The sequence below is a fragment of the Callorhinus ursinus genome, unplaced genomic scaffold (assembly GCF_003265705.2).
Source record: "Callorhinus ursinus isolate GAN/ISIS: 27379988/994484 unplaced genomic scaffold, GSC_fseal_2.0 scaffold55, whole genome shotgun sequence".
Classification (NCBI taxonomy): Eukaryota; Metazoa; Chordata; class Mammalia; order Carnivora; family Otariidae; genus Callorhinus; species Callorhinus ursinus.
The window spans coordinates 1631850-1651198 of NW_027397117.1; the positions used below are offsets into that span (position 1 = coordinate 1631850).

The following is a 19349-nucleotide window of genomic DNA, read 5'->3' on the forward strand; positions in this document are numbered from 1 at the left end:
TGTGTGTGTGTGTGTGTGTGTGTGTGTGTGTGTGTGTGTGTGTGTGTGTCTATCCATAGTGAGGTGTTAGAGGTTAAAACTGACACTTTTTAAAGAACAAGACTTTGTAAGCACACATGTCCTTATATCAGAGTGATGACCTCATCCCATGGCATAGAGCATCTGGAAAACTCCACGTGCCTTTCAAGACAATGAGGGTGGAAAAGGCAAATAACAAAAATAGTCTGGACCTCGTGGAACCTTGGAAAGGGCCTCCAGGAGCCAGGAGTCCCCAGAGCTCACACTGACAACTGCTGGCTTGGTGAGCTTTGGGCTCTCCCATACTGCTAAGCTGCCCCCAGGCCCTTCTGGTTCTTCCTTCAAACCAGGGCCTCTGTATCTTGAATCTGGGCACCCTCCTCAGCCCTCATCACCTTAGCTCCAAGTTCAAGCAAAGCAGTCCGATAAACCTGCCACTTCTCACCATCAAACGAGTCTTCAGAAAGAAGAACACTTGCTCTTGCCCAGGGGACTCAGGTGCCCCCCTCCACCTTCGGGTGCCCGCGGCTGGCTGTCGGCGCTCACCGTCAGGAACCCTCTCCTCGCTCCCCTGCAGCTCTGCAAAGCCAGGCCTTTCCATTATGCAGTTCGATTAGGCACAGTGCTAAAGGCATATCCATCAGTGTTAGAGGCTTTTTTGCCAAGATACAGAACATGTTTTCAATGGAGCAAAGAAATTTAAATGGGAAGAAATTATAGCATGAGCGAGTTTATCCCTTTCAAGATAATCTCATTTAATAACCAAAAAAATTCACAAAGATGTGTATTTTATCCAGCTCCAAAGGCAGCGTGGCAGGTTATATATTGTGGTAATTACATGTTTGGGGTTTCATCACTTCCTTAAACTAGATTTCTATTATTTCAGAAAATCAGCCATTGTAGAAAAGGACTATTCATTTATTTCATTGCTGGGTGGCCCGTGCACTGTAAAAATAGGTCAACAACAGTAATCTAAATTGACTGCTGATAAATAATTAAAGCTAATGGAATTTTCTCAAATCTGTGAACTAAAATCTTTGAGAAATTGCCAGGACATACTGCCTGCTCTTGTATAGAAAGATATTTTTTATTTAACACTTCGGCTTAAATGCCATTTAACATTACCTTTTTTCTATCCCAGAGACTGGAGGGAGTACACATCCATCTATAATAGTAAGCAAAAGTAGGGTGTTCCATTGATAGCCGTGTGATTCATCTTCAGGTGATAAGACCTGAAGCGAAGGTTTCAGGATCGTGGCACGAAGAGAAACCTCACTTTGCGCCAAACTGTATTTTAAAGTTGAGCTCGACAGTCTGCACGCCATATAATCTTATAGTGTCTGGGTTTCAAGCCTCCACACCTGGGCTGTGCTCTGGCGCACCTGATAAGGGAGAAATTCTTTGAATCTAAACGACGTGCAGGGAAATAAGTACCAAGAATGGTTTTTCTTTTCCAGATAATTAGGATTCTTTCCTTGGTGCCACCAGGACCTTAGAAAAATGAGCTGGACGAATACGCATGGGTGGTATTTGTAGAAGAGAGACGGCTTATCGATAAGAAAGCTTGACTATTATGTTCTGGTCGATAAGGCCAGCCTTCGCTATGATGCACCACCCGGGTTTTTCTTTGCTAATAAGGATGATTCAGACATCATCAGGATATTTTAGAACTGCAAAGACATCAGAATAAAGAAATAAGGAGCTCGATGGTTTTAAACAGTATTCAGTCTTTTGGCTTTAAGCTGCAGAAAAGAGATCATTTTCTCATTTCAGTCTGATGAGTCTCTCAGTTGGGAAGAAAAAAAATCACCAATTTATAATCACTTTTTGGCCAAGTGGTAGTTCGGTTAAACTGCGGTATTTATGTCTAACCTAATGTTGTATTTACTGTGTTTTAATGCATTTATAAGTGGTGGACTCTGTTGCTGAAATTCAACATATTTGCATTTTTGTTTAAGAAAATAGAGAGGAATTTCTTTTTTTTTTTTTTTTAAAGATTTTATTTACTTATTTGACAGAGAGAAACACAGTGAGAGAGGGAACCACAAGCAGGGGGAGCAGGAGAGGGAGAAGCAGGCTTCCCGCAGAGCAGGGAGCCCGATGCGGGGCTCGATCCCAGGACCCTGGGATCGTGACCTGAGCTGAAGGCAGACACTTAATGACTGAGCCACCTAGGCACCCCTAGAGAGGAATTTCTTGATTTGCAAAGGAAATGACTCCATCCAGGTTACCCCTGTCTAGCATCTGTATGATCTGTATGTCTAGCAGCTAGAACCTGACTACTTGTAGACTCGGGAGGCAGGAGGCCTAGAGTGGCATTTGGTCTGGAGGGAAGACGTGGGGTGGGGAAGACGGTCTGTGGAGCGAGAGGAGTGGGTTTTGCAAATAGTGGATGGGCCAAAGGGGGTGCTGAGCCTCAGCCGCTCATGTCCGCAACCCCCGAGCAGACCCACAGGTCTGGGGACCAGCTTCTTTCATCCCCCACTCAAGAAGATACATCATAAAGCAAGTCAGTGAGAGTGGAATCACCTCGAATCTGCTCTGGTTTTTGTTCAGAAAAACAATGATTGTGAATTATTCATTAACGAACTGCTGGTTGTAGTCACAGTCTTTGTGCCCGCTCAGGATGGCTTTCCTCCAAATATCTGCCTTCCGTGGTGGCGCTGGTAGCCCCGTGTTGGAAAACCATGACCCCACGTCGAGGCGCATTCCCACACCATGACTGTTCCAGCAGGGACGGAGTGGCCTTGGGAGGGCAAGCCGCCTGGCCAGGACACCACAGAGAGGTCTCCTGCCTTGGGCAGGAGAGTGGAAACAGATGACCCTTCCATCTCCAGGTTAACCTGATGAAGGTGACAGGTGACAAGCTGATAGCTTGTAATTTGAGAGAGAAGAGTCCCTACCCCCAACCTCTTCTTTCGCTGCCTGTTCCCTGTGGTCAGTCAGCTGAAGGCTTTGTGTGTTTCAAAGTGAAATCTAGTGTTTTAAAAGCATTTTCTATTTCAAACGTACACCAGATGATAGGGTAGAGAGCACAGCAAATCCCTGCGTGTGTGCCGTTGTTTGTCAGTGACCACTGTCGGCCCCCCAGCACCTTCCTTCCCTTCTGCTTCTCACCCATCAGCCCCCTCCCTGTTAAATTATTTTGAAGCAAAAACCATATTTTATCCATAAATATTTTAGGATATATCTCCAAGAGACAAGGACCCCTTTGAAAAACATAGCCACAATACCTAAACTGTAGGCCACTGTAGTTTCGAAACAAAAACAACTCAGGTGTTGTTGTTTGAACGTCCACTCATGGGCGTGCCGTATTTTATCGATTGCAAAGCGTACACTGGACACGTCTTGCCATCTTCAGAAGCAGAGCGAGGAGTGAAGTCAGTGACATCCCAGTTTAAGAAGCCGCACTCTTTGCTTGATGTAGCCTAAAATAGGGGCGCCTGGCTGGCTCAGTTGGTGGAGCACTCTTTTTTTTTTTTTTTTTTTTTTAGATTTTTATTTTATTTATTTGAGAGACAGAGAGCACAAGTAGGCAGAGGGGCAGGCAGAGGGAGAGGGAGAAGCAGGCTCCCTGCTGAGCAAGGATCGATCGGGGCTCCATCCCAGGACCCTGGGATCATGACCAGAGATGAAGGCAGACACTTAACCACCCAGGTGCCCGGGTGGAACACTCTTAATCTCGGGCACTGCCCTGCCTCCTCGCCGCCCCCCCCCCATGCTCCTGGGAAGGCAGGGTTGTCCCCAGAGAAGACAGGACCCACTCCTGGGCTGCCACCATAGGGGATGAGACACCTCGGAGAGACGCCATCAGACATCAGTGAGTCTTAAATGTCATTTCACAGAAATGCGTGGGAGTTACCTTAGAGCAGAAGTGAAAGGGACATTGTAAAATTTAGTAAAACACCTTGCAAAGTCTGGACTACAGAAGATTTGGAAAATAGGAACCATTTTATGATTGGAGATGTGTTCGTGATTCATAGCCTCCTTTTGTTGGCACATGACAGCCGAGCCATCTCCCTTCACCTGCTTGTCCTTCTAAGCCTAAACAGCCATGTCCTGGGCACCATTCTTTCCTGGGCACAGGTGGACCTCGGTGGCCACCACTTCGATATCTGTGGCACAGGATTCTGTGGTATGCCCAGCCCACGGAATGGGAGAGATGGCAGAGGGTATAGGGAATACCAGGCTCTAAAGTGAGGACAGAACCTTCCCGAGAGACCACCCAGGTGCCCAGAATGGGCAGAAAGCCAAAGATGCACACCGTGTGTGGCCAGGGCCTGTGTTTGGGGATGTTGCACCTCACAGGTGCATCTGAACGCCACGTGGTGATTTTGTTTTGTTCTGTTTTGTTTTTGGCTTCTAAATCAGCATGATTTTCTCCAGGAGTCATCATTACACAGAAAATTCCTCAATTGCATTTTGCCGTTCAGTTTTCTGATCTCAAGTGAGTTGTGAATCAGTGGTTTGGAGAACACTGAAAATCCTTTTCACCTAGAAGCGTCTCTCTATAAACATCGCTTATTATTTGGAATGCACTCAAGGGAGAGAAGGTCGAAATGCACTATTCTGGCTTCGCCAACAGACATGGATATTAATAATCTCAAGGACATCACTTTCTATGTGTTAAGATGTTTGTTGCTTTTTGCTCAGAATATGGTACAGAATCAAAGCGAATTTAAAACTGCGCTGCAAAACCTGTCAGTGTAATTAGGGGGTACCCTGAAATTACGGATTTTTTTTTTATCTTTGTGTTAAATCCATCATTATCAGTTCATGCCAATATGATTTTCATTGGCCTGGCCCCCACTTTCTTCAGTTTATAGTTGCAGGGAAGGGCACGTAGACACACTGTGTCAGTAGTTCGTGGCATTGTGCGGACAGCAAAGGGTGCCACGTTCTGAAAGGACAGTAAATCATGTCATGTGCTCACTAACGATGGTGGTGCGGCCCGGGGTCACGTGTCAGCATCCTCAGCCCTGTCTCCTTAGTTTAGTACGAAAGCAGATAATATTTGCAGGTGGCAGAATTGGATAAGGAATTTCTCAAACTGCCAAAAATAAAATTGGAATGGGGAATTTTTAGCTGGTGACTTGAAGTACATACATACATACCGGTTGTGTGTGTATGGGTGTGAATATTTAGTAGTGCCTTTTTACCTCTAAAGTTTTTCAAACATACGTATATGTGTGAGTAGAAACACACATCCAGCTTTAATCTCTAAGCGTCTGCCTTGGGCTCAGGTCATGATCTCAGGGTCCTGGGATCAAGCCCCACGTCGGGCTCCCTGCTCAGCGGGGAGTCTGCTTGTCCCTCTCCTTCTCCCCCCTTCCCAATCCTGTGCATGCGCTCTCCTTTTCTCTTTCTCAAAATAAATGAATAAAATCTTTTAAAAAGTTTAAAAATATATATCTAAAAGGTTATTTGAGCAAGCTTGTCATGAGATGTCACTACGTCCAAAGGAATGATTGTGCTCTAACCAAATACAGTGGGTTGGTCAGAGCAGGGACAGTGGAGATGAGTTTACTTTATTTACAGTCATGGTGGGAGGCTCTTCTACCTGCCTGGAGTGCTGTGACAGAACACAGAAGGCTTTTATCGTCTCTTCTACTTGTCCAAGTTGCTGTTTTCGTGAGGCAGACCTGGAGCCAGCTTGGTGGGCTGTGGGGTCGACTGAAGGCAAGCCCAGCAGGAGGTACTGTTTGGTGGGCTGACCTCCAGGGCGCCTGGGTCTTGTACCTGCACCAAGTCCTCCCTGCACTCACGCCCTGACCCCTCTTCTGTCATCCACGGGGGTCCCAAATGCCTCGGCCCCACCACCTTTCACGTTCCATGACCCTGTCCGGTTTCACCATTTCCCGTCCGAGTCTGGGCCCATTGTAAGACTCTTGAGTGATAGGTGTGTGCCCCGCCCCATGTCACTGACCAGGTGGCCCCCCAATGTCACCCCTGTGCCCACACCTGGCCAAGGTGATTGATTCCTTCACAGAATCTCACTGTGGCCTGGGCCTTGGAGAGCCGGGGTTATGTCCTCACTGCCGGCCATGCGACCTTGGACAAGTGTTCTTCACCTGCTGAGCCTCACGTATCCTTAGCTGTAAAATGTGGGCGTCCGTCCCTTCTGTTGGCAGGGCTGCTGTCTGTCACATGCTCAGTCACAAGAACTGGTGTTAACTTGGCCTGAGAGCTTCTTCCTCACCGTCCCCACCTCTCTCCTCAGAGCTCAGAGCCCCAGCACCTCCGCCCCTCACAGGTTGCTTTCCACCCCCAGTCCATTCGGGGCGCCCTCAAGGCCACCAGGAACTCCCTGGCTGCTAAACCCGTGAGCGGTTTTCTCCCGCCTCACGTCTCTGATGCGTCTGTTCCCCTGGCTCTCCTCCTGCTTCTCTTGGTTCTTGTCCTTTCACGTCTCCCTCTGACCGTCTGAGGGGGTGCTGGCCAGCCTCGACCCTCTCTCCCGAGAGAGCCCTGATGCGTGGTGACTGCCTCTCTTAGCCCTGAGCTGCTCCATGAGATGGTGGGGTGACGGGGGCTTGGTGGGGGGAGCACTTGACATGGGGCCGGTCCAAAGTGAGATGTGCCGAGGCATAAAATGCAGATTTCAGAGGCTTTAACACCAAAAAAGAAGTACTGTTTTTTGTCAATTAAATAAATAATAAAAATAAATTAAAATCATTTTTATATTGATTATATGGGAGATGAAAATATTTTGGATGGATTCATTTCATCTGTTTCTTTTTGCTTTGTCAGTGTAACCGTGGGAAATTTCAAGTTACGTAGGTGGTCGGCGCCTGGTTTTTGGCCCTGACGCAGGCACCCTCTCGCACGGCCAGGTCTTGATGCACTCTGAGGGATTGTTCAGCCACTTTTCTTCCTCTTACTCATGCACCCACTCCGTGTCTTCTGAGGTCCCTCTGTGTGCCAGGCCCCATTCCAGACACACAGGGGACTGAGATGAGTGCTCCTGTAAATGTAGCCCAACATCGTATTCAGTCCCTCAGGAGCAACCTTGTGTTGGTGCCAACCAGGCGGTGGGCCACAGAGGGCGCCCGGTAACCGGGGGGGGGGGGGCAGGCCACACCTACAGCCCTGCCCCCATCCTGCATGTGGCGGGACTGACCCTCTGGAGAAAGGAATGACTGACCCATGTGAGGTTTAAAGCCTCTCATGCCTAGATTTCCTCAGCAAAATATTGTCCAGCCCGGCACTGGATGCCGGCAATGCCAGCTGGGGGGCTGAGGGGGAGCTTAAACCCACTCCCTGCCTTCAAGCAGCCCCCAGTCTGGAAAGAAGAGGATGCACTCTTAACAATCACAGCTGCCTTCATAGACTCACAGTGAGAAGCAACAGGAAACACGTCCTGTGACATTGGGGGGCCTGGCTTCCAGCTCTCAGCAGCCAGATCTGGATACGTGGAAAGCCTTAGGAGTCCCCTCTCCAGAGCTCAAGGGCCATCAGGTGCCACCAGCTGTCAGACCCAGCGAGGCAGGCCTGCAGACCACGTGTGGGTGGGGCAGGTGCTCAGCCATAGCTCCCTGGAAAGCGAGGGGCCATCCCGAAGCCCAGGGCTGGGATGGTTGTTGGACAAGTATCACATTGAAGTTACCGTCCTCAAACTGTTCACATCTTATTTTTACGTAGTGAATGAACATGGGTTTATGGCCTCTTTTTTTTTTTTAAGATTTATTTATTTATTTATTAGAGAGAACAGGGGGCAGAGGGAGAAAGAGAATCCTCAGGCAGACTCCCCGCTGAGGGTAGAGCCCCACACGGGGCTCGATCTCATGACCCTGTGATCATGATCTGAGCCAAAATCCAGAGTCGGAAGCTTAACCGACTGAGCCACTCGGGCGCCCCAGTTTGTGGCCTCTTGACAGGAAGATTTGCAGCACATCTGTGGAAACCGGGCTTGCGTGCCACAGACTGGGCCAGCACCGCTTCATGAATGTTCGCCAGCTCTTCTTTACCCACTAGGATGCAAACCCTAGCACCAGGCTGCTTGGTGAGAAGACTGGAGAATCCAGCCACATCTCATTAACCAGTCGCCTTCCTCAAAGTCAGCCTTTTTGGAAAACAAACAACAGGCGAACTCCCATCCATCATCCTGTGTTTGCAGTTTGTGACCAGAGCAGTGCGGTGCGCTCATCCTGCCTGTCCTTGCCCCGGGGAGGGAGGAGGAGGGCAGGGGACCAGCCTGGTCCCCCCCCCCCCAAAGTCCCCAGACTCTCTCTACTGCCACCCTGCCCTCCGTATCACCCTGTCCCCAACACACAGTGGGCTGTTCACGTTAGACTTCCCGCGTCGTAACCTGTGGTCCCAGGTTTCTGACAAAGGAGTGTGGCTCATTTCTTGTGGTTACAACATGGGCTTTTACCACTGACCTTGGCTGGGATCTGACGGTGATCCTCCTCATTCTTCACCCTTTTCATCCCTGGTTCCCCACTTATTCGGTGTACATTGTTTCCTCTGTCCTCCGGAGAAGAACTCGGGCTGAAGGAGTATTCTTGCCCTCCTTCCTGCCTCCGGCCCCCTTGGGCCATCCAGGCGCATCTCCCCAACTCAGGGTCCCTAACTTACTCACAGCTGCTGAGTCCCTAACCTAATAGAGCCCCAGGTCCCAGGAATTAGAACATGGGCATCTTTGGGGGCTGTCTACCACAGATGGCCTTATTTATTTAGGAAGAGGCTGGTAAAGACTCTGACAGCTTTGTCATTGAACTTGGTCTAAGAACATAGAAAGGGTTGGGGCAGAGGAACAAAAGCACTGCCTTCTCGGGGGAAATAATGGTATCACCCTTAGGAATGCAACCTATAGGAAAATGTATCATTAAAAGGGAAATGATAATATTTCTTGATCAAGTACTTGTACAGGGTCACAGTACAAAACAATATGGGTTAGCTGTGTTTGGCAGAGAGCTTACAGACGGTACAGCCCCGTCTGATAGATGGATCACTGCAGTGAGGGGGAGCCCCGGATCTGTGCCGTCTGGTCTGGTAGCCGCCAGCCTCATGTGGCTGCTGAGTACTTGAAACATGGCTTCTATGACAGAAGGAACTGAATTTTTAAATTCAATTTAATTAAGTTATGTTTAAGTATAACTAGCTGGTGGCTATATACTGGACAGCACAGGCCGGAACAAGAGGTCTTAACCTGCGTCCTAACCTGCGTCCTAACCTGGGTCGTGTTGGTAGGCTTCAGGAAGGCGACAGCGAGATCATTTGCAGAGTTGCAGCCCAGAGGAAGAGTCAGTAGCTTTCCTCAGATTCTCAGAAGGCTTCACAACCCAAAATGGTTAAGGGCCCTGGTCCAGAGGAAAACCACAAAGGACCCAGGAGCAGGAAACACCATGAGCCGTTCTTCCTAACACTGCTCAGCTCTGTAAGGGAGCGAGCTGGTTTCCGAGCTTGGGATGGAAGAAGGGCCCTTGGGTTAGGTGCTTGGCTAAAGGAGCACAGAATGCTGTCCATCAGTCAGCAAAAGAGCGAGCAGGTACCGCACGTGCCCCTGTGTACACACAGCTGATGAGGATGGCTCACCTCGGGGGCACTGAGTAGGCCCAGGGCTGGGCCTACTTAGAGAATCACAGCATCCCAGAGCGAGAGAGGCCGAGGGGTCATCCCCCACTCCTTCTGGGGTGTGGGGGTTCCCTCTTCATCCACCCTCAAGTGAGGCTTGAAAAGGCCTGGTGCCAGAGAAGACTGTCTTCTGTGCACTCACATGGATTTAGGATAACTCTAAATTTTCTAGAACGCTTTTCCCTGAATGGTAACTATGATGTTACTCATAGTAGTGAAAGTGGTTCATATTATTAAGTACTTACTGTGTGCCAGGAGCAGTGCTATCCCTGTTGATTGTGTTTCGGGGAAGACACAGTTACTCTGGAGCACGTTGGGGAGGGGAAACGGAGCTTTTGGAGGTAGACTGGCATCCCGAGCTCCCACAGAGAGCGAGTGGCTGGGCCAGAATTCGGAATCAGGGCTCTGCCCACTGCCTTCCATCTAATGGACCGGGTTCTGACCCAGGAGCTGGAGACGGAAGTCCAGACTCTTCATTTGCCCAGTAGCATCTGTGTATTTGATGGTTGGTTAGAGGTGGCATGCGCACAGGTGGGCATTTTGAGAACTGGCCTGCAAGGATCCCGCCTGCCTTCTCAGCCTAGATGCCACTTCCTCTGTGAAACCGCTCCTTGCCTCCTTCATCTGAATTTATCCTTCCTCTGTGCTCTCCGCATAGCACCTGGGCTCTTATCCTGAAATAATACTTTACCTCCTTCCTGTGTTATGGGTTGATTGGCCCATGTCCAGTGTTTGCCAGTACTCATCAGTTGGCGTGTGCATCAGCCTTGGAGCTTGAAAATAGGCAGATGCCTGGCCTTGGCCCAGACTTATTAAATTTGATATGGCATATAGATCATGTTCAGTAAATACCTCATTTGCCCCATGTCTCGATGAAGGAGGAGTTGCGTTGAGTATATTTCAAAGTCTTTGAAGCATATTCTCAGTTACTTCATTTTTTTTTTTCCATTGAGATACCGTTGACATGTGACGTTGTATAAGGTGGAGGTGTACCATGGGTTGGTTTGGTACTTTTCCATATTGCAATATTGCTGCTGGAGTAGTGTTAGCTAACACCTTTATCACATTACATAATTGTCATTTCTTTTTTGTGTTGAGCACAGTTAAGATCTCATCTCTCCACAGCTTTGAAGTTTATAATACAGTATTATTGACTATAATGACTATGTTGTGCATTAGTCACTTACTTCATTTGAAAGAAAATATTCTCAAGGAGATCATACAGACTTCCCTCTGGGGTGTTCCATTGTTATGAAAGGGGTACTGGTGGCTTGGGATGAAATTTCCACCGACCGTATCAGACACGGATTCAAAACAGACGTATCCCCCAGTAACAGTGCTTAAAAGAAACAGCTAAAATGCAGGATGGGGGCCCCAGATCCTTTTCAGATACAAACAAGTCAAATGTACAATATAATATCCTATCTTATACTAAGCAGCTTATCTCAGACTGACACCAGCCAACACTCGAGTCCATAGCACATTCAGAATGAGGTGTGGATGCCAGGACTTGGGAGGAAAGAGAATCTAGTGGTATTCCCAAGTAAGTTCATTTAAATTACGGAGCGCCAGTTGGCATGATTTATGTTGTACGAATGAAGGAAACGGACAGGGTAGGTACCGGGATTGCTTTATCTAATGATAATCATCACTGAATTCAAAGCTGTTTTTAGGAGGCCTTAACGAATGTTTCCCTTCTCTTTCCTTCTGCAATGGCTGTTTCCTGACCCACCCCTCTTGCTCCAGGATTTGCGCAAGCAGGTAGCGCCACTGCTGAAGAGCTTCCAGGGGGAGGTAAGCATTTATATTTATTTTATATCCTGAGCTACCCTTCATAGTTCATTGCGTTTGCTTTTTATTCTCATTAAATAAATGCCATTGACAGAAGGTGCTTGCCCAGATGGAGCCTTCCCAGCTGCACTAACTCAGTGTCATGTGGATTTTGTGCTTCCTGGTGTGATGTTTCCACTGGGTCCTCAGTTAAAGCCCATATGGAAAGTGAAGCCGCAGCTGAGATGTAAGAGGATGTGGTAGATTCCGGGGCAGAGCAGCCCGCATGCTTGTGCTTCCCACAGTGGACTGAGTGTGTCCACACTGGAGCCTTCAGGAGCCCACGGACTTCCTCAGGCTCACTGGCTCCCTCAGTTAGCCTGGGGACCGCGGCCACCAGGAGGCCTCCTGTGTGGGAAGGATGGAGTGGGGCAATCTGGTGCTTTCATGCACAGCTACTGGGGAAAGAAGGATTTCACTGGCTTGAGGCTTGAAACAAAGAACGGGCAGCCACAAGGAGTAAGTTTGGGCTCAGTGTAAGGAAAAGCTTTCTCCTGGGTCCTTCCAGAGAAGGACCGCACCATCTGGCAAGATGGCGGGCAGCCCTCAGAGATGTGAGCCGTTGAGGTGGGTGACACTCCAGCTCCTTCTCAGCCCTTTGTGGAGACTGGGTGAACTTTAGAAAACCAGACATTTTGTCACTGTTGTGGAGTTAGCCGTTCCTGGCTCTTAGCTTCCCCTGTTGGAACGATGGCAGCGGTCATGATACTGAGGAAGCAGGATCAAGACTTTTTCAAAGCCCTCAGAAGAACCCGAATCGGGAGCATCTTAAGAATTTTATTTTCTTGCACCTTCCTGATGCCCAGAGCACATGGGGAAGTGAGATGGCAGGTTCAGGAGGGGCGGGAGGTGGTGGGCCGAGCCAGTTGACTTCTGGGACACGAGGGAAGGACGCCGGCGTCCTGGGCCCAGAGCTCCAGAGGCAGAGGTCGGGGCCGCCCTCTGGCACATTCTTCAGTGAGCAGGTGGCAGCAGAGGGCGAGGGCGCCATGCAGGAAGGAGCAGGGATGCTGGCACCACTGCGGGTTTCGGAAGGGACGCCACAGAGGCTCTTCTGTTAACCATCTCCTGTCACAGGAAGCCCTCCTGTGCTCAGCCCCGGGAGGCTCGGGGGATATCACTATCCCAGGTCTGGATGGACACGAATTGCCTTTCCTCACAAATGCGTCTCCACACTCTGGTTTTCTGAGTGAGACTGTCACCTTACACCTGCCCGCATTGATCCGATCTCTTCTTTGACCCGTTCAGCAGCTTTTGTGAGGCCCAGTGGCTTAGGGTTTCTGCCACTGAAATAGCTCAGTGTGCTGGCTTGGGTTGTTTGCTTGTTTTTTGTTCTGATTGAAAAATTTCCAATCTGCATAAAAGGAGAAAGAACTAGTATAACGAGCACATGAACACCCTTTACCCAGACTCACCACTCACTAGTATTTCACCACATTTGCTCCCGCTGCCCTTTTGCTCAGCATTTGAAAGTAAGTTGCAGATAGCCCGGTTCTGTACCCCTAAACACATGCACACATACGTCTCCGGAAAGTCAGGTTGTTCCCCAATATTGCCACATAAGCCCGAGTATCGCACCTGGGAAAGCAACACTCATTCCGTGGTAGCTAATATTTGGTCCCAGATCAATCTTCCCCAGTTACTCCCAGAATGTCTTTTATAACTGCCCTGCCCCTGAACTGGGGTTCAATCAAGTTCATGTGTTGTACTTCAGGGATGGCCGTATATATGTTTATATACACCCACCCCCCCCACACAAAATATATTCCATGTATATTTCTCCTTCAGTATAAAACTCTGTCTTCACACCCTCTCACTTTTAAGAATGTAACCCACTTATAATATAGATTACCCCATATTCTGAATGGGGTAGTGAGTGTGCTTCCAGATATATTAAATTTGAAATGCCCGAGAGACATTCCAGATTTCTTATTTGCCTTTTTTTTTAAAGGCGATTTGAAAAATAAATATTTTTATAGCACTGCTAATATTTAAATCGTTGCTAATTGCTGTGTTTACATTAAATAATTTGTGTTTTCTAGTAAGCTAATTTGAGTAGAAAGGGCTAACTCCTGCTTGTTTCTGAAGAAGGAACGTTCATAGCAGAGGGGGACCACATGACAGGGTCGGTTTTCTGATGAGTAAGGTCAGAAGCCAGCGTGTCTCGGTGCTTCGATGGGGCAGGACCCATTCAGCTTGTTTTTCTCAAATGCTGCCTTCTTTAATCAGAGGATTACTCTTGTATCCTTCGTTAGTGCCTGCGGAATGCGATTGTATTTATTGGATATGTTCTTTGAGTTTATCCCAAAGTGCTTGCGTTCCCCCCGGAACAACGTATGGTGTTGTGAAAACATGTTCTTTGCCTTGCAGTTTGTATAGATTACTTCACTATTTGAGGTCCCGAAAAGAAAAAACAAAACCGAGAACAAGATGCAGTTTTCAGACAGCGAGAAATTCACATAGGACTTCAGAGTTCCTGCGAGAGGGTGTATTTGTAGTGTGTTGTACCGTCATGGGAAACGTTAGTCCAGCCAGGGTACCACTCACGCCCTTCAGTGTTTTCTTCTGGTTCTCAGGGGCAAACCCGGACACCTTCCTTCCTGTGGCTGGTGAGACCCTCATGATTGGGCAGCTGCCTCCCTTTCTAGACGCCTCTCACTCCTTTCCACCCATCACTGGATACACGCCGTTCTGAATTTCTGCCAGGCCCTGGTGCATTGGGCATGCTCGCCAGCCTCCAGGCCTTGGCACGGGCTGAACCACTTCTTTGCCGGGCTCCCTTCGGCTTGGACGCCACTTCCTCAAGGAAGGTCTTCCCTGAGCCCCAAATGATAGGCCAGGTCCCCTCTCCCGTGTGCCCCCATTACACCCATGCGACTTGTGATGCATCAGGCCTGGGAGCTGCCCGTCCCTTTGTCTCTCTTCCCCTTTAGCCTGTAAGGTGTGTGAAGGCAACCATGGCAGGAACTAGAAAGTTTTAAGGCTCTCAGAAATGGCTAGGGAATAAATGATTCAACAGTGAGGTGCCTCCAGAGATGGTTTGTAAAACATTTTGCCTCCATCCTTTCTTCAGATTGTGCTGTGTTAATAAGGAGAAAGGGACGTCAGAACGTCTGCTTGGGAAATAGCTTTAAAAGAAACTAGTGAGTAACTATATTTGTTGTCCTTGATTGAACAGCCGGGAATACTGTAATCACATCGGTCACTCAGGATCATTATAGCCAAGTCATCAAATTTAGCCCACACTGAAATGTGATTGAGTGATTGATTGATTACCATACCTAAGTTTGCCCTGTTTCACAAGCCCGGCCAACCGATGAGTGCAGGGAGAAGGGGTTAACCTCAGTGGTCAATCCAATTGAAGACTTATTTTAGTCCAGTAATTCAGACAGTCCCTTCAGTGAAGTGACACACTCTCTAGGAAAGTGCTCGGTCTTGGAAACAGTCTCTTCCCGTCCTTGCTTCTCTCCCTGACGAGGGTCCTGGTATAAAAGTTGAGGAGGGGAAGGAGTTGGCTTGGGCCCTCCTCCTCTTGGCTGTAGGGGAGCTGGATGCTTAAGCCAAGTGTTCTCAGAGAGGAAAATCCTCTTAAGAAATAACTCAGATGCTTCTATCAGGGAGGAAATGAAAGCCTGAAAACCTATGAGCATCAGCTTAAAACATTAGAGAAGTACAACAGAATAAGCTCAAAGAGAACAGGGAGAAGGAAATAATAAATATGAATAATAATAAAAATATATAAGAATTAAAAAAAAAAAAAAAGACCCAAAAGACAAACAGCCCAGAAATTGGTTCTTTGAAGAGACTACCACGTTGGTTCTTTGAAGAGACTTCCTAATCAGGAAAGAAAAGGTTAATACTGGAAACAGGGTAACTTTGCAGCCACAGCAGAGATTAAAAAGATAGTAAGGGAATATTACGATCAATTTCATGCCAATAAATTTTAAAACCTAGGCAAAATGGACACATTTCTGGAATACTAGAATGCACCAAAGCTGATTAAAGAACAAGTGGAAACGCTGAGTTAGCCTTGTAACTATTACGGAAATGTTTCCATCAGGTAGGAACGGTTTTCCAGAGAGTCCTGTCAATCATTCATGAAACAGACAAGTTCTGCTCTTTTGCAGACTCCTTTAGAAAATAGAAAAAGAAAGAACACTTCCTACCTCCTTTTGTGAAGCTCGTGTAACCTTGATACCAAAACCAGACAAGAGTAGCATAAGAAAAGAAAATTCAAAGTCAGTCATATTTGTGAATAGATATGCAGAAGTCCCTAAAGGGGTGTTAGTAAATGGAATCCATCAAGCTCCGTGTATCTCAAGAATGCTGTTTGGTTTAACAGAAAAATTTGTTAATGCACATTAATATCATTAGCAGATTAAAGGGAGAAATTATCTTAATAGAGAAGAATCTGATACAAAAATTCAGCATCCATTCATGATTTGAAAAAAAAAACCCCAACCTACCAGCCACGTGATGTAGAGGGGGACGTCTTTAACCTGGGGAAAAGTATTTACCAAAAATTTACATCAATCATTATACTCAGTGATAATCAAAAATATTCCCTTAGGGTGCCTGGGTGGCTCAGTTGGTTAAGTGACTGCCTTCGGCTCAGGTCATGATCCTGGAGTCCCGGGATCGAGTCCCGCATCGGGCTCCCTGCTCAGCAGGGAGTCTGCTTCTCCCTCTGACCCTCTTCCCTCTCGTGCTCTCTCTCTCTATCTATCTCATTCTCTCTCTCAAATAAATAAATAAAATCTTTTAAAAAAATTCCCTTAAATCAGGAGCAAGGCAAGAATGTGTACTTTTGCTGCTTTTACTTGACATTGTACTGCAGGTCTCAGCTAGCATGGAAGACAAGAAAGAGATCAAGTATTATTACAGAAGAAACAAAACTATCTGCTTCTCCGCCTTTTGGCTAAGATCAAGTGCAGAAGAAACAAAACTATCGTTTTTCAAACGAGCCTCAAGTATTTAACAAGGTTGCTAGATACAAAATCAATATGCGTACTTCTGCACTGACAAAAAACTGAAAAGAATACAACTAGAGTTAGCAACAAAAAATAAAGAATACCTAGAAATTAGTATAATAATGCATAGGAACTCTTTCTGGAGAAAAGTAGATCATGTATACTGAAGGATAGTAAGGGGGACTTAAATAGATGGACAGAAGGTAGGCAAGGATAGAAATGCCCACTATTATTAACGATAATCATTTTCCCCCAAATTGATTAGAGGGAGTCATTGGAATTCCAATCCAAATTCCAACAGAATTTTTCACAAAACTTTAAAAACTGATTCCAGAAGTAATAAGTGAGAGCAAAGTGGTCAGTAATGGTGAAGGTAGCATTAAATAAGAACAAGGTGGAGGGTTTGCCCTGCCAGAGAATGAAAGCTACAGTGATTGGCACAGGGATAGATAAACACCAATGATGGGACAGAATAAAGAAATCGGGAACTGACACGTGCATATATAGCAGCCACGAGTGTTGCAAAGACGGGACTATAGATCGGTGAGCAAAGGACGGATTTTTCAGTAAATGGTCCCCTGACAATTGGTTATCCTTATGGAATTAACTGAGATTGGATCCATACCTCACACCATATGCAAACACAAATTACAGGTGAAGACTTAAGGCAAAACTGTAAACCTTATAGAAGAAAATATAGAATATGATGACTTTGTGATGGGTAGGATTTCTTGGAAACCATAAAAGAAGAAATTGTTACATTTTAACCAGAAGTTTTAAGTAAAAGCTTTATTTACTTATCTATTTATTAATTAGGGAAAGACAATCTACAGAAGGTGGCAGAATAAGCCTAGGGCACTGCTGGCTCAGTTTTACCTTTGTGTAAATTAGGAAAAGGCTCCACCTTAGGTCTCAAGACCCTTTATCTGTTGGATCATCCAGACCTATCTGAATCTTTTTCACAATAAAGACCAAATGTCTCTGATGTGAATGGTGCTCCCTAGGGCCAGACAAATCAGATCTTGTGGAGGGCAGGGGGAATCCCTGGCCGCATGTCACAGATCAGCAGGAGACGGTTGCCACACATGCAGTGAACAAAGGATTAGTATTAAGAAAGTATTAAAAACTTTTACTTTTTCTTATTTATAAGAAATAGACAAATACCCCAATAGGATACTTTTTACTTTTACTTTTACTTTTTCTTATTCATAAGAAAAAGACAAATATCCCAATAGGAAAATGGGCAAAAGCCACAAACAGCATCCTCAAAGAAAATCAGAATGGTCAATAAATACATGACAAGATGCCCAACCTCATAATCAGGAAAATGCAAATTAAACTAAGTTAAACACCGCTTTCTTGTATCTTCCAGGTTGGCCAGAATCCAAAACCCAAGATAGGAGTGTAAGTTGTGTAACTGTTGTGAAAACCATTCTGGCATCAGATACTAGAGCTCCCAAAGCACATATACCTTGACCCCACACTTCCACTCCTGAGTAGAAATTCTAAATAAGCTGAAACATGGGCCCCAGGAAGCCAGGGCAGGAGTGTTTGAAATTCGTCAACAAGCAGAAACAACCCGTTTTCCATCAGCAGTAGAAAGAATAGGCAAAGAGCATTCTAGCAGGAGAAAATGAATGACACGTGAAAACGGGCACTCCTGAGCTGACATCGTTCAGGGGTGTGGGTATATTTTTATTACGTAATAAAACCGTAAAGAAAAGGTTAAGTAGGGAATTCAGAATACAGGTTAACATAGCTAGGCCCAAAGAAGGTTTCAAAGGTCATGGCAGTGTTCCTACTCACAGGTGCTCGTTTTTGGGTTTTTTTTTATACTTTATGTATTCTTTTATAAGCATGAATGACTTTTTTCAAGAAAGAATCGTGCTTATGAGGCAGTAGCTTTGGGATTGTATTTTTGCATGTGAGCAGCTAAATATTTTCCCCTCTCTTTGCATTTCACGTATGGTAGATTTTAACCTCCAGGCAAGTGGAGACACTTCCAGTGAGGCCGTGCACTTAGGAAGGCCGAGGGGGAAGGCACATTGGTGGGAGTGTCCAAAATGGCATTTTTGGGAAGCGAAGCAAGTCCAAGTGCTGTGCTGGGTGTTTCCGAACATAAGCTCGCCCCGCCCCGTCCTCAACACATTGGGAAGTTGCTGCCCCTTCTTCTCTTGCCTTTTTTTTTTTTTAAGATTTTTTATTTATTTATTTGACACAGAGAGAGAGACAGCGAGAGAGGGAACACAAGCAGGGGGAGTGGGAGGGGGAGAAGCAGGCTCCCGGTGTGGGGCTCGATCCCAGGACTCTGGGATCATGACCTGAGCCAAAGGCAGATGCCCAATGACTGAGCCACCCAGGCGCCCCTTCTCTTGCCTTTTGAGGTGCCACCGCCTGGCAAGGACCCCCGTCCTGGGTCTTCAGTGTCTGCTCTGAAGTGCATTCTGTAAGCACTAGTAGGTTCCATCTTAAGACAGAGTGAGTGGGCGAGCGCCTGCCTTATCGCCCAGCCCTCTGGGCCAGGCTCCTCCAGAGAGCTGTCTCCACTCCCACGTGTGCCTTTTACTCTTCAACCCACCCCGGTCTGGCATCTGTCCCCTCTCCCTTGACCCTTGTAGTCCTCGGCTCTCTCAAATCAGGGACATTCAGCCTGCCTGACAGCTCCTCTCGATATTGGTCCCTTCTTTTGGCATCCCACGATAGTATGTCCTCCAGGTTTTCCGTCCACTTCTCTGGCTATTGATTTTCAGTCTTCTTGGGCAGCTCCTTGGCGTCCAGAGCTCTGAGTGATGGCATTCTGTGCGGTATAATCTCCCGGGACCCATCTGCTCTAAACTCAGGTGTCTGTCTCTAACTCCGTCTCCTTTACGCTCCAGGCCCATAGGAGACCGCCTCTTGCATCTTACCGCTCAGGTGATCCACAGGAAAGGACTCTGAGCCCACAACCGTCCCATC

General features: G+C 47.0%; 1 protein-coding gene across 3 annotated transcripts in view; it reads left to right on the forward strand.

Annotated features, from left to right (window-relative positions):
- The window catches only part of CUX1 (cut like homeobox 1), a 349697-nt gene that overhangs the window by 150250 nt on the left and 180098 nt on the right, over positions 1 to 19349 (forward strand). For all 3 annotated transcript variants that reach the window (XM_073884183.1, XM_025864557.2, XM_025864556.2), the window contains exon 3: positions 11341 to 11388. In XM_073884183.1, the coding sequence (XP_073740284.1) occupies positions 11341 to 11388 (48 nt within the window). The remainder of the gene's footprint in view (positions 1 to 11340; positions 11389 to 19349) is intronic.